Source organism: Hylobates moloch, unplaced genomic scaffold (genome assembly GCF_009828535.3).
Source record: "Hylobates moloch isolate HMO894 unplaced genomic scaffold, HMol_V3 SCAFFOLD_23, whole genome shotgun sequence".
Classification (NCBI taxonomy): Eukaryota; Metazoa; Chordata; class Mammalia; order Primates; family Hylobatidae; genus Hylobates; species Hylobates moloch.
Window position 1 is genome coordinate 37,745,966 of NW_026652298.1, and position 19,633 is coordinate 37,765,598.

At 50.8% G+C, this 19,633-nt stretch overlaps 1 protein-coding gene across 6 annotated transcripts in view; it reads right to left on the minus strand.

The window, feature by feature from the left end:
• Positions 1-2,337: 2,337 nt before the first annotated feature.
• DNAJA3 (DnaJ heat shock protein family (Hsp40) member A3) overlaps positions 2,338-19,633 on the minus strand; it is a 36,419-nt gene continuing 19,123 nt past the window's right edge. For 3 of the 6 annotated variants that reach the window (XM_058434149.1, XM_058434147.1, XM_032144820.2), the window contains 9 exons: positions 17,844-18,044; positions 16,996-17,148; positions 16,250-16,397; positions 14,659-14,723; positions 12,370-12,498; positions 10,267-10,382; positions 8,599-8,696; positions 4,184-4,300; positions 2,338-3,567 (listed from right to left, as the gene is read on the minus strand). In XM_058434149.1, the coding sequence (XP_058290132.1) occupies positions 4,197-4,300; positions 8,599-8,696; positions 10,267-10,382; positions 12,370-12,498; positions 14,659-14,723; positions 16,250-16,397; positions 16,996-17,148; positions 17,844-18,044 (1,014 nt within the window). In that variant the 3' untranslated portion in view covers positions 2,338-3,567; positions 4,184-4,196. The remainder of the gene's footprint in view (positions 3,568-4,183; positions 4,301-8,598; positions 8,697-10,266; positions 10,383-12,369; positions 12,499-14,658; positions 14,724-16,249; positions 16,398-16,995; positions 17,149-17,843; positions 18,045-19,633) is intronic. The other 3 variants (XM_032144821.2, XM_058434146.1, XM_032144822.1) reach the window with 2 other exon arrangements.

Here is a 19,633-nt window from a genome sequence, read left to right on the forward strand (position 1 = left end):
AGGAGGGGTTTCAGGTTGGAAACAGGCCAATCCCAGGCCTGAGGTGGGGATGGGGCTGAGGACCAATGCCTGAGAGCTAGCCTTGTCCACCCTCCTAATGTTTTTTTGAGATGGAGTCTCACTCTGTCACCCAGGCTGGAATCCCGTGGCGCAATCTTGGCTCACTGCAACCTCCGCCTCCAGGGTTCAAGCGGATCTCCTGCCTCAGCCTGCCGAGTAGCTTGGATTATAGGCGCCCACCACCATGCCTGGCTAATTTTTGTATTTTTAGTCGACAGGGTTTCACCGTGTTGGCCAGGCTGGTCTCGAACTCGTGACCTCATGACCCACCCACCTTGGCCTCCCAAAGTGCTAGGATTACAGGTGTGAGGCACCACGCCTGGCCGACCCTCCTAATGTTTAAGCAAGTGCCAAACATGCACCTCCCACAGGCTCATGGGCCTAAAGATACTTTATTTTCTTGAGACAGGGTCTGGCTCTGTCACCTAGACTGGAGTGCAGTTGCATGATCACAGCTCACTGAAGCCTTGAACTCCTCAGCTCAAGCAATCCTGCCACCTCAAGCTTTCTAAGTACCTAGGACTACAGGTGCAAGCCACCACTCCCAGCTAATTTTTAAAAATTTTTTGTAGAGATGGGGGTTTCACTCTCTCGCTCCTGGGCTCACGCAATCCTCCCTCCTTGGCCTCCTAAAGTGTTCGGATTACAGGCGTGAGCCACCATGCCTGACCCTTTTCTTGTATTTTAAAATAGATACTCCTACTCAGAAGCTATAAAGAAGTCTGGTAACAAATACATCAGGAGCACAAATGGAAATAAACCAAACCCAGGCCTGGAAAGGGCACTGAATTCTACAGCTGTTGCACGGCCACTTTTTTTTTTTTTTGAGATGAAGTCTCGTGCTGTCGCCCAGGCCGCGGTGCAATGGCATGATCTCCAATCACTGCAACCTCTACCTCCTGAGTTCAAGTGATTCTCCTGTCTCAGCCTCCTGAGTAGCTGGGATAACAGGCGTGCGCCATCACGCCTGGCTAATTTTTTTGTATTTTTGTAGAGACGGGGTTTCACCATGTTGGCCAGGCTGGTCTTGAACTCCTAACCTCAAGTGATCCACCCGCCTCAGCCTCCCAAAGTGCTGGGATTATAGGTGTGTGCCACCTTGCCTGGTCATGCACAGCCACCTCTAATCCCTTGAGGGAAGGATGCTTCAACACAACAATGGTTTCTGTTTAGCAAGAAAATCCACCTTTCTCTTCCAAAGTCTTTCTCTAGACTTCTGCTTTGAAGCAATAGGACATGAATGAGATTCAGGGCGACTGTTCCAGGAATATGCCCAAGCTTTCACAAGAGACACGGTCTAGCTCCTCACTGCTGTATCCCCAGGAACTAGAATAGGGCCTGGTCCATACTGAGTGTCCACAGTAGGCAGGCAATCAGTATTTCATTGATGAAAATACTGGGAAGTATCTGAGATGAGCAGAATGTCACTGCTGAGCCTTTCCTGTCCGTCAGCTCTTTCCCGAGTCTCTTCTCCACCTGACCCAGCGAATAGACTCTCATCTCACCTTGCTCAGCCCGGAGCGCCAGGGTGGACTGAGCTGTGTATCAGGGCCCCTCTAGCCATGCCAGGCATAGAGCTTGGCTGGGGACCCAGAGTAGCCAAACTATAATACATAAAAATTTTGGCCAGGCATGGTGGCTCACACCTGTAATCCCAGCATTTTGGGAGGCCGAGGCAGGCGGATCACCTGAGGTCAGGAGTTCAAGACCAGCCTGGCCAACATGGTGAACCCCCCCCCCATCTCTACTAAAAATACAAAAATTAGCCAGGCGTGGTGGCATGCACCTGTAGTCCCAGCTACTCAGAAGCCTGAGACAGGAGAATCGCTTGAACCCAGGAGGCAGAGGTTGCAGTTAGCAGAGACGGTATCACTTCACTCCAGTATGGGCGACAGAGCGAGACTCCATTTCAAAAAAAATAAAATAAGATTGAACGTAAAATATGCAAAGACTGAAAAGAATGGAGGGAAACAATCCAGTGAGGGAGACTGAAATGCAGGGACCCAGGGACACTGGCCAGCTCTCACAGCATGGGGTCCCAAGGAAAAAGTCCCATCCAGATTCTAGAACATTTACTCACATGGGACTGTTGCGTCATGGCAAGCACCCTGCTCTGGAATCCGAGTGAGGGTCAGCACTGTCGGCACCCCAGACCCGTCTGCCTCTATGTGCTCTGGGTGGCTGTGAGCACAGGATGAGGCCAGCCAAGTCTCCTGTAACCCCCATAAGCCACCTGCAGACGCTGTCTGAATTCTTACAAAGAAGAAATGACCAAAATTTAGGTTTTAAATATCTTTTTGCAATAGATAATCTTATTTACAGTAATACAGAATCATTTTACATTCCTAAATCAGACACTAATAGATGCTTTATTTTAGTGAATTATAAAGGAAAACAAAAAGGAAAGTGTTGACAAATGTTCTTCATTAACCTGTCTGACGACAGCCCGAGGATCCTGAAACACATGGAAACTGTGACATGCTACCAGCAGAGGCTGGGGAATGGGGGTTCTGCTCTCACTGAATGGTAGGGAACCTTCAACTGCTTAGCCTGTGCTTTCCTTTTCTGAATCAACATTTACACAGGAAAATACAATGATTAGCACTGAATAATTTAAACACACTTCAGAAAATAGATGTCAACAGTGTAAGTGGGAGAACCAAGCCCCTGGCTAGCAACGGTGATAGGGCTTCAGTTCCCAAGGCAGCTGAAGTCTGGCCAGCACAGTGCTGCAGTGGGCTGTGGCTCAGCAGAAGGGCAGGAGCCCTCCATGCCTGGCTTACAATAACAGGACTCAATGGTCAGGGACAGGTGGCCATCCTGGATGGGGTGGGAGCAAGGACTGTACATCCTGAGAAGGATCACCACCCACACGGTCAGGAGCAGAACCCGCAGGGACTCTCTGGGCCTCTATGTACCTCCCAGGCCCCGACTGTGCAGCTGCTTGGTACCCCAGGAATAAAAACTAACTGAGCAGAGCAGCTGACGCCTCAGCAGGGCCCCTCATCAGGGGAGGACGGTGCTGGTGGGGCCTGGGGGCCCCAGGCTCCCAGAGAAGACAACCTGTCAGGAAGAACTCATTCTGGAACCTCCCGGAGGTTTGCTGAGAAGGAAATTAATTACTTTGTAACTTGATGCAGCTTAAGGCTTCATTTCTAAGCTGTAAGCATGGCCTTTAATTAAGATCTCCACAACATTCAATTCCAAATTAGAGTTTTAGCCCTGCAAGAGTCTAACCATCTCCCTCTGCCTGAGCCAGGGGCCGTCACCTACCCATGGACAGGAAACTGCCACCAGCCTTTGGGGCTGCATCCTACTGCCCGGGCTGTCCACTGTGACCTTTCTGTGGAGAGAGGTGTTGTCCATGATTTTGCTGTTGCCAAGGCTGTCCAGAGGCTCTGCAGGTGGGAGCTCAGTGCTGCTGTTCTGGAATCCTCCCGTCTCCCAGGTGCCCTGGCCCTTGGAAAGGCTGCTGCTTCCCGGCCTAGTTTCCAGTGGATCTTTTTCCTGAGCCAAAGAGATAGGCTGTTACCTTACACTCAACATCTCAAGGGAACACACCCTTGTGGGGAGCGTCTGTTAATCCCTGGAAAGCAGCTGTGCCAAGAGAGGGGCGAGAACCCCAGCCGCTGAGATGAGCATAATAAACAAAAGTGGGTCCTAAGATGACACGGCGAGCAAGCGCTACCCCGGAGCAGCCCCCAGGCGTGCACAGCCCTGCGCTGTCCATGCAGGAGGACAGCTTCCAAGCAGGCAGGACGTGAGGAGATCTGAGTTCTAGGCCTGGCTCTGCCCGACTCGCCCTCTGTGACCATAGGCAAGCCGGACCCACCACTGCAGGGGGGCTGTACCACAGCCCCAGCATCGCCACCTCCCCAGGAAGAGGATACAGCCAGAGGCTGGCCGCGACAGCCCAGCCAGTCCTGCACTACAGGCTGATTGCCACGTCATCTATTCCCTAGGCTGAGAGGCCAGCTCCTAGTGGAGCTAGGTTTACCGCACCTTGGACTGGCACCTGTTCCAACTCCTGGGGGTGGGGGCACAATATTGGTTAAAGTGGGAGAAAACCAGGATTAGTTCACAGAGGAAAACAAAGGGAAAAAAACCTCCAGGGTTTTCCTACCTCGGCTGGGATATCAGGAGGTAAACATTTTCTTAAGTTTGGAAAGGAATCCCTCCTCGTCCTCCCCAGCCTCACGCCTAGCCTTGCTTCCTGCGGAGCTATCCATGGTGCTGCCACCTGGGCACAAACAGCAGAAAGAACTGGCGTCAGGGGCCCGCACCTCCACAGTCACATCCCAGGGCCCACCTACCCCCACCTGGCCACCCAGGGGCCCACATTCAAGGAACGGCCAAGTGCCACCTCAAGAAGAGTGAGGGCCACTCCTAAAATGGCACAGGATGCCTCACCTGGCAGATGACTGAGGTGAAAAGGCCACTCAGAGCCTGAGGGTCTCCCAACTGCTCTTTTAATCATGGACCCACAGCAGGGAAACAAGAAATAGAGATGGACTATGACAGCTGTCTCTATCTGCGCAACAGTGACAAAAACACAGTCAAGTGCCAGGCACCTCCCAGGCCAGGCCACACACTTCCTTACGGGCAAATTTCACAGATGCAAAAAACAAAAAAAGGAGGCACAGAGAGGTTACAGGGTTTACCCAAGGCCACAGAGCCAACAAGTGGCAGGGAGGACTGAGTGCAAGCCCATGCAGTCTGACTCCAAAGCTGAGACTCAACCACCATGCTATTGGCTATAAGAAGGTAAATAATGACTGCCAAGAAAAACCCTACTCTAGATCAACTGACCAGATTCCATGCTGCTGCGTGCGCAGATCCTGCAGAACAGCCCATGTGGGAGTCACGGCCACACACAATCCTCTGTCACAGGCACTCCATCTCATCCCTCACATCAGCAGTCTATCTCCCTGAGCGAGTTGTCCCCATTTGGGGCACCTAACCTAAGTGCTCTCAACCTAGGGAAGCTGTGCTGCAATTTCTTTAGGGCCCAGGCTGACACCATCTAGAGGTACGTTCTCGCACAAACGTGTTACAGATTTGCCAACTAGATAAGGAGTGCACACTTTTGTTGTGAATTAGAATATAGACCTGAACTTGGCATGTTAATTGTAGAGCGCATTTTTAATGTGCTCAGAGACCTAGGCCATGCACAGTGCATAACAGAGTAAAGGCCTCAGTCTAAGTAAGATGGTGCCTTCGCTAGTGAAAGGTCCAAAGTTTGGGGCCACAGGTCCCCAGGAAGGGATGAGAGAGGCTACATAAAACAGAGTGAGACCCAGTCTCAAAAAAGAAAAGGCCGGGCGCAGTGGCTCACGCCTGTAATCATCGCACTTTGGGAGGCCAAGGCACGCGGACTGCCTGAGCTCAGGAGTTTGAGACCGGCCTCGGCAACATGGTGAAATCCCATCCCTACTAAAATACAAAAAATTAGCCAGGGGATGGCATGCACCTGTAGTCCCAGCTACTTGGGAGGCTGAGGCAGAATTGCTTGAACCCAAGAGGCAGAGTGCGTTGCAGTGAGCCAAGATCGCGCCACTGCACTCCGGCCTGGGTGACAGAGTGAGACTCCGTCTCCTAAAAAAGAAAAAAAGAACAACAAAGGGCCATACTGTGTCTCTCACTCAAAAAGTCACATAGTAATTGCAAGCCCCCCCAGTTCCCTCTCTTTTTGCCAGAAGATGGACCTGTTTATCCCTGCAAGTGCTGAGTCTCTAAGCACACCATGGTGTTTCTGGGAGACCGGGGTCAGCTCTTAAGGTTTTCAGCAGCTACATTAAGATACTAAACGCATCAAAAACTATGCTGGTCAGGCAAGTGGCTCATGTCTGTAATTCCGACACTCTGGGAGTCCAAGGTGGGAGGATCACTTGAGTCCAGGAATTTGAGGCTGCCATGACCTATGACTGCACCACCACACTCCAGGCTGGGCCACAGAGCAAGACTCTGTCTCAAACAAATAAATAAATCCCCCTGTTGCTTAACTTCTTAGGACATGAGAATTATATGTCCTGTAATACTGTCATATGTGGACGCAAAACTAACTTCCTTCACAGTATAATGAGAGACTTAACCACCCACAGGCAGCAGACTGACATGTGACGGTGTATGCTTAGGGACAGAGTCTCGCCCTGGCACCCAGGCTGGAGTAGTGTCGCTGTCATGACTCACTGCAGCCTTGAGTACTGGGGCTCAAGTGATCTTCTCATCTCAGCTTCCCAAGTAGCTGGTGGTAGAGGTGCATACTACTTTGCACCTGGCTAGTTTTAAAATTTTTTGTAGAGACAGTCTCGCTATATTGCCCAGGCTGGTCTCAAACTCCTGGGTTCAAGTGATCTTCCTGCATTAGCCTCCCAAAGCGCTGGGATTATAGGAGTGAGCCGCTGCATCCGGCCTCACCAAGATCTTTAAAAGGAAGAACTGACAGTGTCTTGCACACAGGAGAAGAAACCCTGGCTGAGTGAGGGAACAGCTGAGTGAGGCTGAGTGATCAGGACAAGGAACGATGAAAGTGACAAAGGATCTCAGTGGGTGGCGGAATCAACTCTCAACTTACAGTATCAGAGAGGGGGTCAAAACATGAACTGGTGACCAATAATACCCAACCTCCAATAGAGTAAGCAACACGTCCACGACCTCACCCAGGGCCCGGCCCTAGCACACCTCAACCTACCCTGATGGGCAGGAGGAGGGAAGGATAGCTGTCTGTGGAACCAATCTTACATGTTATGTGATTGCAGGATTTGAGGAAGGAGAAGCCACAGGTGCACTGATTAGAGTTCTGGGGAATAGCTACTCTATTACCACTTCTATTTTAGTTCAAGAGATAAAACAAGAACAAAAGATAGTATACATATAACATAGTATATGTACCAAACCATTAAAATAAGTGACATTCGGAACCTGGTTGGGCTACAGAGTTTTGTGGCAGCTCCTTTTTTTTTTGAGACAGAGTCTCGCTATGTCACCCAGGCTGTAGTGCAGTGGTGCAATCTCGGCTCACTGCAACCTCTGACTTCTGGATTCAAGCAATTCTCCTGCCTCAGCCTCCTGAGTAGCTGGGATTACGGGTGCCCACCACCATGCCCGGCTAGTTTTTGTATTTTTTTTTTTTTTTTTTTAGTAGAGACAGGGTTTCACCATGTTGGTCAGGCTGGTCTCAAACTCCTGACCTTATGATCCACCCTCCTCGGCCTCCCAAAGTGCTAGGATTACAGGCGTGAGCCACCGCGCCAGGCCATTTTTTTTTTTTTTTTTTTTTTGAGATAGTCTCACTGTCGCCCAGGCTGGAGGGCAGTGGCACAGTCTTGGCTCACTGCATCCTCCGCCTCCCAGGTTCAAGCGATTCTCCTGCCTCAGCCTCCTGAGTAGCTGAGATTACAGGCATGCGCCATCATACCCAGCTGATTTTTGTATTTTTAGTAGGGATGGGGTTTCGCCATGCTGTCCAGGCTGGTCTCAAACTCCTGACTTCAAGTGATCCACCTGCCTCTGCCTCCCAAAGTGTTGGGATTACAGGCAAGAGCCACTGTGCCAGGCCAGCAGCTGCTTTTTAAGAGAGGACTCCGGTCCCCTAGGAGCAACAGAAGCTCAGTGAAATTCCAGGGACTTCCATCCCAGCCCCTGCCCCTGCCTCTGCCCCTGGAGCTCCAAATCCTCCACTTTACTGGAAAATCTGCCCCCAGCTCCAAACACCTGCTACGAATTACCATGCACCAACCTAAGGCCGCTCAAGTTCTGAGAACTCCACCCAGGATCCAAACAAAGACAAAATGATGCAATGAGGAGGAAATACATGCAGCCTGAACCAAGGACCCCTGGGCAGAGCCTGCCTTGCCCTGAGCAGGAGTTCCAGGAAAGAGGCCCCAGGCCCCATGGGAAGAGGGGCTGCAGCTGGGGTGCCATTGTCACAGCACCCACAGCAGGTGTTCTGGTGACAGATCCCTAACACAGCCACTGGCTAGCACGATGTCTGAGCTCAGGGTAAATGGTGCATCTGTTCACGGCTAGATGAACTCGGAGGGAGTCCTGCTCTAAAGCGGCGGACTGAGTCCTCTGACTGTGGCTCCACTGCTGTGGCTACTGTTGTTTTAAGACACTCTGAAATCCTGGTGGAGTGTCCTAGGTGGGAAGTGCACAAATCCTTCCAATCCATGCTCTCCTTACGCTTTTGCCAGGAGCTCTCAGGGAAGGATTTGTCCGAGGTCACAGGGCAAGTGGCAGAACCAAGAATAGAACTCAGAACACTGGGTCTAAGACACACAGAGTTGCCTGCAGGAAGTGCCCTGGTGCTCTCACCTCAGCACAGGAACACAAACAGAGAAAGGAGGCAAAGCTTGGACTGGGGGCTGCGGCTCCCTGCCCGCTGTTCCCGCCCACAGCCCCCCTCTTTCAACTGCACATTTTAAAGGCTTCATGAAGAACCCGAAGTGGAAACCCCAGCATGCTGCCCTGAATCATCCATACCCCGGGGGGCTCTGAGGCCCCCACATGTCGCTGTGTAGTCTTCAGACTTCTTACCAGAGCTGGTGAGGGTGACACCGTTCACCGTCCCCTCCACATCTGTCTCATCCTCGGCGTAGCTCAGGATCAGGCTCTGCTGCCGGCTCGTTAGCCTCCTGTGGACCGAGCAGAGTCAGCAGCCAAGGCTTCCGCCGGGAAGCTTTGGAAAGAACTCAACGGGCAGCCAGCGCCCTCGCAGCACATGGGAAGAGAGGGACCCGACCCTGGCAAGGGCAGACACCCTGAGCCAGTGCAGTGGTGAGAACCTAAGGACCACGCCCTCAAAGCTTCTGTACAGAAAAGCTCCTAAAACACCCTACTAAGTTGTTTAAACAAGCGTCACTGTGACTATGCTAAATACAGTTTACAGGAGGGGAAACAGATTTTACGAGTGTGTATGTGAAGCAAGTAAGAAATTATCTAATTAGGCCAGGCGCAGTGGCTCATGCCTGTAATCCCAGCACTTTGGGAGGCCAAGGTGGGCAGATCACAAGGTCAGGAGATAGAGACCATCCTGGCCAACAAGGTGAAACCCCATCTCTACTGAAAATACAAAAATTAGCTGGGCGTGGCAGCGCATGCCTATAGTCCCAGCTACTTGGGAGGCTGAGGCAGAATTGCTTGAATCTGGGAGGTGGAGATTTCAGTGAGCTGAGATTGCACCACTGAACTCCACCTAGAGACAGAGCTAGACTCCATCTCAAAAAAAAAAAAAAAAGAAATTATCTAATTAACAAAAAGCATGAGTGCTCCCAAAAGGAGTCAGGCATGTCCCGCCCTAGGTACCCACAGCACTCTGCCCAGGCCACCTCTCCAGGTCCTAACAGTGCTAGTAACATCAACAAGAAAAGCAACGGGCCAGGCGTGCTGGCTCACACCTGTAATCCCAGCACTTTGGGAGGCCAAGGTGGGCAGATCACCTGAGGTCAGGAGTTCGACACCAGCCTGGCCAGTGAAACTCCGTCTCTACTAAAAATACAAAAATTAGCTGGGCGTGGTGGTAAGTGCCTGTAGTCCCAGCTACTCGGGAGGCTAAGGGGGGAGAATCATTTGAACCGGGGAGGAGGAGGTTGCACTGAGCTGAAATGGCACCACCACACTCCAGCCTGGGCAACACAGTGACAGACTCCTCAAAAAAAAAAAAATAAGAAAATCAACAATAGCAGCAGCAGCAGCAAAGCAATTCCTATGTGTTGTTCATTTAATTCTCCCAACAACTCCAAGAAGTCGACCATTCTGGCCAGACATGGTGGCTCACGCCTGTAATCCCAGCACTTTGGGAGGCCAAGGTGGGCAGATCACTAGGTCAGGAGATTGAGGCCACCCTGCCTAACATGGTGAAACCCCATCTCCACTAAAAATAAAAAAAATTAGCCGGGCATGGTGACAGGCACCTGTAATCCCAGCTACTCGGGAGGCTGAGGCAGGAGAATCACTTGAACCTGGGAAGCAGAGGTTGCAGTGAGCCAAGATGGCGCCACTGCACTCTAGCCTGGGGGACACAGCGAGACTCCATCTCAAAAAAAAAAGAAGTCGACCATTCTATTATGTCCACTTTACAGACAAAGAACTCGGGCAGGAACCACCTGACTTACAGGGAGCAGTGACCTGCCCAAGCCACAGAGCTCCAGGGGCAGTGCCACCGCAGGACCAGGCGGGCTTGGCCATGGCCGAGGGGGCACTTACTTTGGAACTCGTATCTTGATGTGGATGTAGTGGTCTCCGTAGCCGTAGCTGTTAATCCGGGGGATGCCTTTCCCACCCATCCGAATCTTCTGGTCTGTCTGAGTCCCAGGGGGAATCTATAAAGAAAGAAAATCTGTGGTTTCCCCTGGTCCCCAGTTGCTCAAATAAAAAGTTTTCACTGCCGGGCGCGGTGGCTCATGCTTGTAATCCCAGCACTTTGGGAGGCCGAGGCGGGCGGATCACGAGGTCAGGAGATCGAGACCACGGTGAAACCCCGTCTCTACTAAAAATACAAAAAAATTAGCCGGGCGTGGTGGCAGGCGCCTGTAGTCCCAGCTACTCGGAGAGGCTGAGGCAGGAGAATGGCGTGAACCCGGGAGGCGGAGCTTGCAGTGAGCCGAGATCCGTCTCAAAAAAAAAAAAAAAAAAGTTTTCACTATATGAAGACAATCTTGATAGGAATTCCTTGAAAAGAACTACCACTGGCTCACGCCTGTAATCTCATCACTTTGGGAGGTCGAGGTGGGCTGATCACAAGGTCAGGAGTTCAAGACCTGCCTGGCCAACATGGTGAAACCCCATCTCTACTAAAAACACAAAAATCAGCCAGGCATGGTAACGTGCACCTGTAATCTCAGCTACTCAGGAGGCTGAGGCGGGAGAATTGCCTGAACCAGGGAGGCAGAGGTTGCAGTGAGCCAAGATTGCGCCATTGCACTCCAGCTCTGGCTGACAGAGCAAGACTCCGTCTCGGGGGGTGGGTAAAAAAAAAGGCTGGGTGCAGTGGCTCATGCCTGTAATCCCAGTACTTTGGGGGGCCGAGGCAGGCGGATCACGAGGTCAGGAGACTAAGACCTTCCTGGCCAACATGGTGAAACCCCGTCTCTACTAAAACACAAAAAATTAGCCAGGCCTGGTGGCGCGTGCCTGTAGGCCCAGCTACTCAGGAGGCTGAGATGGAAATTGCTTGAACCCGGGAGGCGGAGATTGCCATCAGCCAAGATCGTGCTACTGCACTCCAGCCCGGCAACAGAGCGAGACTCTGCTCAAAAAAAAAGAAAGAAAGAAAGAAAGAACTGCCACTGAGCTGGGCGCAGTGGCTCACACCTGTAATCCCAGCACTTTGGGAGGCCGAGGCGGGTGAACTGCCTGAGCTCAGGAGTTGAAGACCAGCCTGGGAAATACGGTGAGACCCTGTCTCTACTAAAATACAAAAAATTAGTCAGGTGTAGTGGCGTGCGCCTGACGACAAAGCGAGACTCCATCTCAAAAAAAAAACAAAAAACAAAAAACTGCCACTTGGGTTTCTGGGCCAAGCCTGCCCACAAGCACATGGAAATGAGCTAAGTTGGGTCTGCCCAGAGCAGAGCCTGTGACTAGGATGAGGGGGCAAGAGTTTGGGCAAGTGAGCCCAGGAAGCAGGAGTGAGGGAGCGAAGCAGGAAAACTCGGGAGCAGGAAAAGCCAATACAGGGTGCGTGGCTGAGGTCGCTCCCTGGCCCTTGGAACCACAGGACCCTGGAGAAGCCAGGGAATAGCCCCCAGATGGAGGAGAAAGCCTTGGCCCAAAATGCCCACCTCCTTGGTGGAGGTTACCCCAAGGTTCCCCACAAAGAAGATGGAGAAGGTTCTGAGGCGAATACAGAGAATGATGTGGCCTGGAGGTGGGAGGAGCTGGCGGGGCAGGTCAAGAGAGAGTTGGGGGACAGGTGCAGGCAGCACACAGGCAGCCATCACTGTGGCAAAAGGGATGTACACCCCAAGGCTTCTGCTCTCAGAGCCAGACATTGGACAGAAGTAAGTGCAAAGAACACAACCCAGGGTGAACCCCTCTGTGTCCTGGGTGCGCCTAGTTCCCAGGCCCCGCTAACCAGTGTGGGAGTGATGCCAGCCAGGAACTGCTTCCCATGCGATTATAGAGTCAAGGCTTGTGGCTTGTGGTCCACACTCAAGAAGCAGCCTAAAATTCCTCATGTCCTCCCCTGTGAGTGCACCCCGACATGCTGGTCACTCATGGGTTCCAGGCCACTGGTCAGTTCTTTTCCATTTCAGAAAATGAGCAATAAACTACAGGGGTGACAAAGGTGTTCTCACAAGCTCTTACCGTCACGTTGATCGTCTCGTACAGGCCCTGGGCTCTGGCTGTTCCCCCAAGAAGAGCTTGAGCTATAGAAATAAAGAGGTCGGAGTGGATGTCTGCGCCGTCCCTCCGGAACACAGGGCTTTTCTGCACCTAAGGCCAAACATGACAGATGCGTGTGAAGATAAGCCCACTGCAGACTAAACACCAGCTGAGTGCCTGGCCAGGCCCAAGCTCAGACCTGACAAACTACACACCCCTTCCAAACATAAAGCGCAGTGTTGAGGGAAATAACTGTCCTTCCACCAAGGTGACACCATCCCAGGCCCAGGAATGACATGTTCTACATATTTCAACACTGCTATGTTCTACACACTTGAAACGCCGAAATGGAAGCACACCTGGATTTCCTCAGTCTCAGATCAAGCCATTCAATCGTGAAGGGAAATAAAAATGTAAAACTGTCTTTTGAATTTTTTTTTTTTTTTAATCTTACTTTAGCCAGGCACAGTGGCTCACACCTGTAATCCCAGCACTTTGGGAGGCCGAGGCGAGTGGATCACCTGAGGTCAGGAGTTTGAGACCAGACTGGCCAACGTGGTGAAACCCCGTCTCTACTAAAAATACAAAAATTAGCCAGGGGTGGTGGCGGGCACCTGTAATCCCAGCTACTCAGGAGGCTGAGGCAGGAGATCCACTTGAACCTGGGAAATGAAGTTTGCATTGAACAGAGATCACACCACTGCACTCCAGCCTGAGCAACAGAGCGAGACTCCATCTCAAAAAAAAAAAAAAAAAATCTTACTTTATTAGAAAGTATAGGCCGGCTGCGGTGGCTCATGCTTGTAATCCCAGCACTTTGGGAGGCTAAGGTGGGTGGATCACCTGAGGTCAGGAATTCGAGACCAGCCTGCCAACATGGTGAAACCCCATCTCTACTAAAAATACAAAAATTACCTGGGTGTGGTGGTGCATGCCTGTAGTCCCAGCTACTCAGGAGGCTGAGGCATGAGAATTGCTTGAACCTGGGAGGTGGAGGTTGCAGTGAGCTGAGATCATGCCACTGCACTCTAGCCTGGGCAACAGAGCAAGACTCTGTCTCCAGACAAAAAAAGAAAAAAAAAGGGCAGAGTAAATAATATAACAAGCATGTCATACCCACAACCCAGTGGAGGTAACAAAATATCACAGGCCAGGCACAGTGGCTCATACCTGTAATCCCAGCACTTTGGGAGGCCAAGGTGGGTGGATCATTTGAGCCCTGGGGTTTGAGACCCGCCTGGGCAACATGGTGAAACCCTATCTTTACTAAAAATACAAAAGTCAGCCAGGCCTGGTGGCATGTGCCTGTCCGCCCAGCTACTCAGGAGGCTGAGGTGGGAGGATCACCTGAGCCCAGGGAGTCTGAGGCTGCAGTGAGCCAAGATCGCCCCACTGCATTTCATCGTAGGCAACAAAGCAAGATCCTACCTCAGAAAATAAAGTAAAATAAAATAAAACATCATAAACACAGGTGAGTCTTGCCCTCCTCAGCTAACCACGACCCTGACTTTAGCATTTATCATTCCTACGAGCTTCTATTTACTATGTATTTCCATGTCCCTAAATAATACATAATGCCATCTCACATGCTTTAAAACTTTACCTAGATGGTCTCTGAGGCCCTACAGCCACTGGCAAGCTGCCTTCCATCCCTGCTCTCTGTACCTGCAATGCCTGGAGCACCCCTTGAGTGCAGCTCTTACTCTTTCCTTCCGACTGCCCTGCAGCAGCCTCTGACCACCACGGCTCACTGAGCCATTCTCTTGTTGGAGGAAGGCGGTGTCTTGCTACCATGGACAGGACTCTCACGCACCCCTTTGTACCTATCGCCTGCTAGGCTTGTGTGGATTTTTCTCAGGTGTACACATAGGAGGGCAATTGCCAGTAGAAGGCATTGTCTTCATTAATGTTTCTACCATCTCAGAAAAGCAAGGTTTGCCCCTGTATACAGTATGTAAAATTGTAACTTTCACACTCACTGCCTCATCAACAATCTTATCATAAAAACACAAGATGTTTTCTGTATTTTTATGTGACCTGTATTTCTAACTTGTTAACATCTTGAAGAAGTTGTCTTCTCTCCACACAAGGCACAGAATCTTGAAGGTAACAGATGGCTAAAAACCGCATCTAGGTGGCCACTGTGCCCCTCAGAAACATGAATGGCAAGACATGTTCCTGTGAATCTTTGACCGCGTGGGAGCAGCCTCAGCCACACCCATCCGAAGAGAGGAAGAGCCCAACAGAAGCTGTACGGGGCAGAGCACCTACCCTGAAAGTAATGAAAATTTCCCTTTTTCCCACAGGCATCCTCACGGTCTGGCCATCCTCGACTCCTACAAGGGACATTAGAAAGGGAGCAGTTAGGCAGGACGCGGTGGCTCATGCCTGTAATCCCAGCACTTTGGGAGGCCAAGGCGGGCGGATCATGACATCAAAGGATCAAGACCATCCTGGCCAACAATGGTGAAACCCGGTCTCTACTAAAAATTAACTGGGCGTGGTGGTTCACGCCTGTAGTCCCAGCTACTCAGGAGGCTGAGGGAAGAGAATCGCTTGAACCCAGGAGGTGGAGGCTGCAGTGAGCCGAGATCACTCCATGGCACTCCAGCCTGGAAACGGAGCAAGACTCCATCTTAAAAAAAAAAAAAAAAGAAAAAGAAAAAAAAAGAAAGAGAGCAGTTATTGTGAGACCTCCCACAGCACTTCCCACCCAAGATCCATTTGTAACCCACAGCTTCTTCCCCACTCCTGTTTCTTATTAACGAGAAACGATATGATTATCTAAGAGGCACATGGGTAACCTTCCACAGATGCAACACAGACACCTGCTGACTGAGCACCTGCCTCAGGCCTGGTCTATGCAGTACCTCAGGAAGTTCATGGTCTCACTGGGGTGATGGGTGTTAACCAAACGATAGCATTAATGCATAATTACAAACAGAGACATGTTCTTCAATGGAAATGCTCACAACTCTAGAGAAAGGGACATCTAAAGAATAGTAAAGCAGGCCGGGCGCCGTGGCTCACGCCTGTAATCCCAGCTCTTGGGGAGGCCAAGGTGGGTGGATCACGAGGTCAGGAGAAGGAGACCATCCTGGCTAACACGGTGAAACCCCATCTGTACTAAAAATACAAAAAATTAGCCAGGCGTGGTGGCAGGTGCCTGTAGTCCCAGCTCCTCGGGAGGCTGAGGCAGGAGAATGGCGTGAGCCCGGGAGGCAGAGCTTGCAGTGGGCCGAGATCGGGCCGCTGAGCTCTAGCCTGGGTGACAGAGCAAGACTCCATCTCAAAAAAAAAAAGAACAGGGAGGAGGGTGTGAGGCTAGCTAGGGAAGGGATACTCAAGCTGGGATCCCCAAGATGAATAAAGTTAACCCAAAAAAGAAAGCAGAAAGTGAGTTTCAGGCAAGGGAACAGTAGACATGCAGTGGGAAGTGGGATCCGTGGGGCTGATGTAGATAGGGTGGCAGTAGGGACAATGATGGCTTCAGTGACTAAGACAGAGGAGAGAGGAGAGGAGCCCGGGGGTTGGAAGCTGCTCCCTCACCTGGAAGAAGCAGAGTAGGCACGTCAGGTCTCTTCTCCCCAGTGTGACATGCAAAGTGTAGATTTTAAGGATAACTGGCACAAACAGAAAGACTCAAGGAGACTCCAGTTCCTCCTCCAGCCTGGGGCTCCAGGGCCTCAACCATAACTTCTACCAAGAGCCCACTCGCACACAGCGTGCTGGCCTCAGCCCTTTCCGCCCTCTCCACAGAGTGCGGTGGCCTCAGCCCTTTCTGCCCTCTCCACACAGTGCAGTGGCCTCAGCCCTGTCTGCCCTCTCCAAGCTCCTGCACATGGCAGGCCCAAGCACCCACCTGCAGGCACAGGGACCATCACTCGCTTTTTCTGCTTGGCTTGTCCTGCTCCCCTGCAGACCACACAGGGCGATATGATGATGGTGCCGCGGCCACCACATCTCCTACACGTGGAACGCATCACAAAAGGGCCCGTGTTGATGGTTTCCTGATAAAAACAAGAAAAATGGTAACCTAAGTAGGCAGGTAAACGGATGGGTGGTTCTGGGACCACAATGTGCATAAGAAAAATGTCTCTTTAAGGCTTGTTTTTTATGTGCATGTGCACTCAAACACACTGCCTACGAACCCAGGTGCAGGGCCTCAATCTGTTCATCTGATTTTCTAGAACACACAAACTTCTGCGCTCCAGATCATCAACTTGACCACACGACACTGAAAAATATGATACCGCCTCTCTACAGAAGTACCTGAAGACTCCTGGGAGCTGAGCAGTACATTTAAAAAAGATTATTTCCCCTTGAATTACAAAAGCAATTGTTAGAAAAATAAAGAAGAAAGTGACAACTGGATGCAATCCCCCGCCCCGCCCCCGGAGCTGCTGTGCTCTGGTTGCTGAGCCTGTGGTGCCAGGGAAGGAGGAGCACAGGCTCGTCTCCTCAGGGTCACGGGGGAAAGACAGCCAGGCTGAGTGCACCAACTCCCCCTGCTCCCAGCATAAGTTCTCTGGGAGCAGTGCCACAACCAGCTCTTCTCACGGTCAGCGGCGCAAGCTGTGGGAGGTGGAGTCTCGGGCAGACCCTTACCATGCCGGAGCCGCCGCAGTAGTGGCAATGCTGCACCTTGGTGCCGGGCTCGTTCCCCTTGCCGTTGCAGCGCTCACAAGTGTCCATGATGTTCACGGTGAACTCCTTGTTGACCCCCTTTGCAGCTTGATTGAATGTCAACTCCATGAAGTACTAAAGAAACCAAGGGACAGCCTGTCAACTTTTGTTTGCAACAACCAAAACTGACGCTTGGCTCTAAAGGGAAAGGAGGGTACTGGCCCACATTTTCAGTCACTCTTTCACCACTGTACTTACTTGCACTCTGCCAAGTAAGCATAGGTAGGACTCACTGAACGAATTCTGCCCTGCTTTTTGGGATTTTTAAGAGATAATGTATGAGTTAAATGAAAATGTGCTTTCAACAAACTGAAAATGTTCACAGATAAATACTCGTACATGGCACTTAAAAACAGGCTGAATGATCCACAATCATAACTTAGATCATAAATATATCTCCTCTCTCTTCCACTCTGACAGTGTCTTATAAGGACATAAATGAGAGAAGATCAGCAGTGCCTTCCCACCGGATAGAGCTCTCCTGGAATACTGTAGCAGATGAGAGACAACACTCACACCCTCATCATGGGCTCTGAAAGCCTTAGGTGCTACCTGATTATGCAACTGTTAAGAATACCATCAGAATGGAGGTACTCATTACTACCTATGCGATTTTTCAAATACCGAAATTATTTTCTACTAAAATGGCTGCCTCCAGATCACTCCATTTAAGCTGCCTTGCCTTTCTGAGAAACAGAAATTGATAAAAAAATTTGTTTGACTCATACTTAGTCTAAAATTTGAATAATTCTTCAAAGTGAGGAACTTACTTCCTGAGGCTGATCAAACACAGTCTGGAAATCTCCAAATGAAGAGGATGAGAACTCGCCAAAGATCTTCCTGAACAGCTCCTCGGGGTCCACAGTGGGGCCTCCCTTCCAGTAGCTATGCTGGGAGCCGCTGGCCCCAGGATCGAAGCCTGCAGAGCCATAGGCATCGTACTGCTTTCTCTTCACCTCATCACTCAAAACCTACAGTGAAAAGCAGAGCCACTGGGCATCCCGGGTCTACCAAGACCCAGGAATACAGATGAGAGTTCACAGCAAATAAGGCAGCCATAACGTTTACTAAGTGGCCCTATGTGCAAACACATCCTATGAGATTGGGGTGGGCCTGTGACTTTAGCACCCGGAAGAGGGACGAGATGACCAAACTGAATGCTAAGTGTAGGGCGTGAAGTGCTTCCAAAAGTCTCACGAACTCTCCCAGGGGTCGCGCATGCTGGGGAAATGTTTGTGTTGATCCTCACTCGACCTCACAGGCACCCTGGATTCTTCACAGATTCACATTCACCTCTCTCCTCAGGAGACATTACCTCATAGAGAATTTATGCTTCCTACCCTTACCTTTATCGACAGGTCTTCTGGAAGCCAGAACAACCGGAGTAACAGGTAGAAGTAACAGCAACGACAACAGCAGTGGTGCAATCCTAGCTCACTGCAGCCTCAACCTCCCAGGTTGAAGCAATCCTCCTGCCTCAGCCTCCCGAGTAGCTGGGTCTACAGGTGCACACCACCAGGCCTGGCAAATTGTTTTAAGTTTTTGTAGAGACTGGGTCTTGCTATGTTGCCCAGGCTGCTTTCAAACTCCTGGCCTCAAGCGATCCTCCCGCTTCGATCTCCCAAAATACTGGGATTACAGGCATGAGCCACTGGGCCTGGCCCACAAAATTGTATTTTTAATAGAGACAGGGTTTCACCACGTTTGCCAGGATGGTCTCGACCTCTTGACCTCGTGATCCGTCCGCCTCAGCCTCCCAAAGTGCTGGGATTACAGGCATGAGCCACTGTGCCTGGCCCTCACTTTGTATCTTTTTTTATGTGTTTGTCTTACTTTTTTTTTCTTTAATTAAAAAGACACTGCCCTAGGCTGAGTATGGTGGCTCACACCTGTAATCCCAGGACTTTGGGAGGCCAAGGCAGGTAGACTGCTTGAGTTCATGAGTTCAAGACCAGCCTGGGCAACATGGTGAAACTCCATCACAAGAAAAATACAAAAAGTTAACCAAGAATGGTGGTGCACGCCTATAGTTCCAGGTACCTGGGAGGGTGAGGTGGGAGCATTGCTTGAGCACGGACGTTGAGGTTGAGGCTGCAGTGAGCCGTGATTGCACCATTACACTCCAGCCTGGGCAACAAAGTGAGACCCTGTCTCAAAAAAATAGGCACTGTCCTTAAGGCCAAAGAGAAAAGAGTACGCTTCCTCCAAAGGAAAAGACACTTCCACCTAGAATGGAGGGGGACTAAGAAAGCAGGTGGAGGACAGCTTGGTGTCTACGGTAATTTTTAGGGCACCCAGTTAAGATGCAAAGGAAGAAGGAGACAGGTAGGAGTTCATGACTTCCTGGTGGCTTTTATCTCCTGGTTCCAGCCCTTCCCAAGGAATTGCTGCTCTTAGGTTCTGAGGCTCGGTCCTTTTAATAACGCCCCCCTTGGAGACAGAAGTCAGCAAAATGGTGGATTAGGACTCTCCAATACTCATCCCCCTGGCAGAAACATCAAATCAACTAACCATGTGGAAAAACACATTCACAAGAATAACACTCCCCCATCCTATTAAA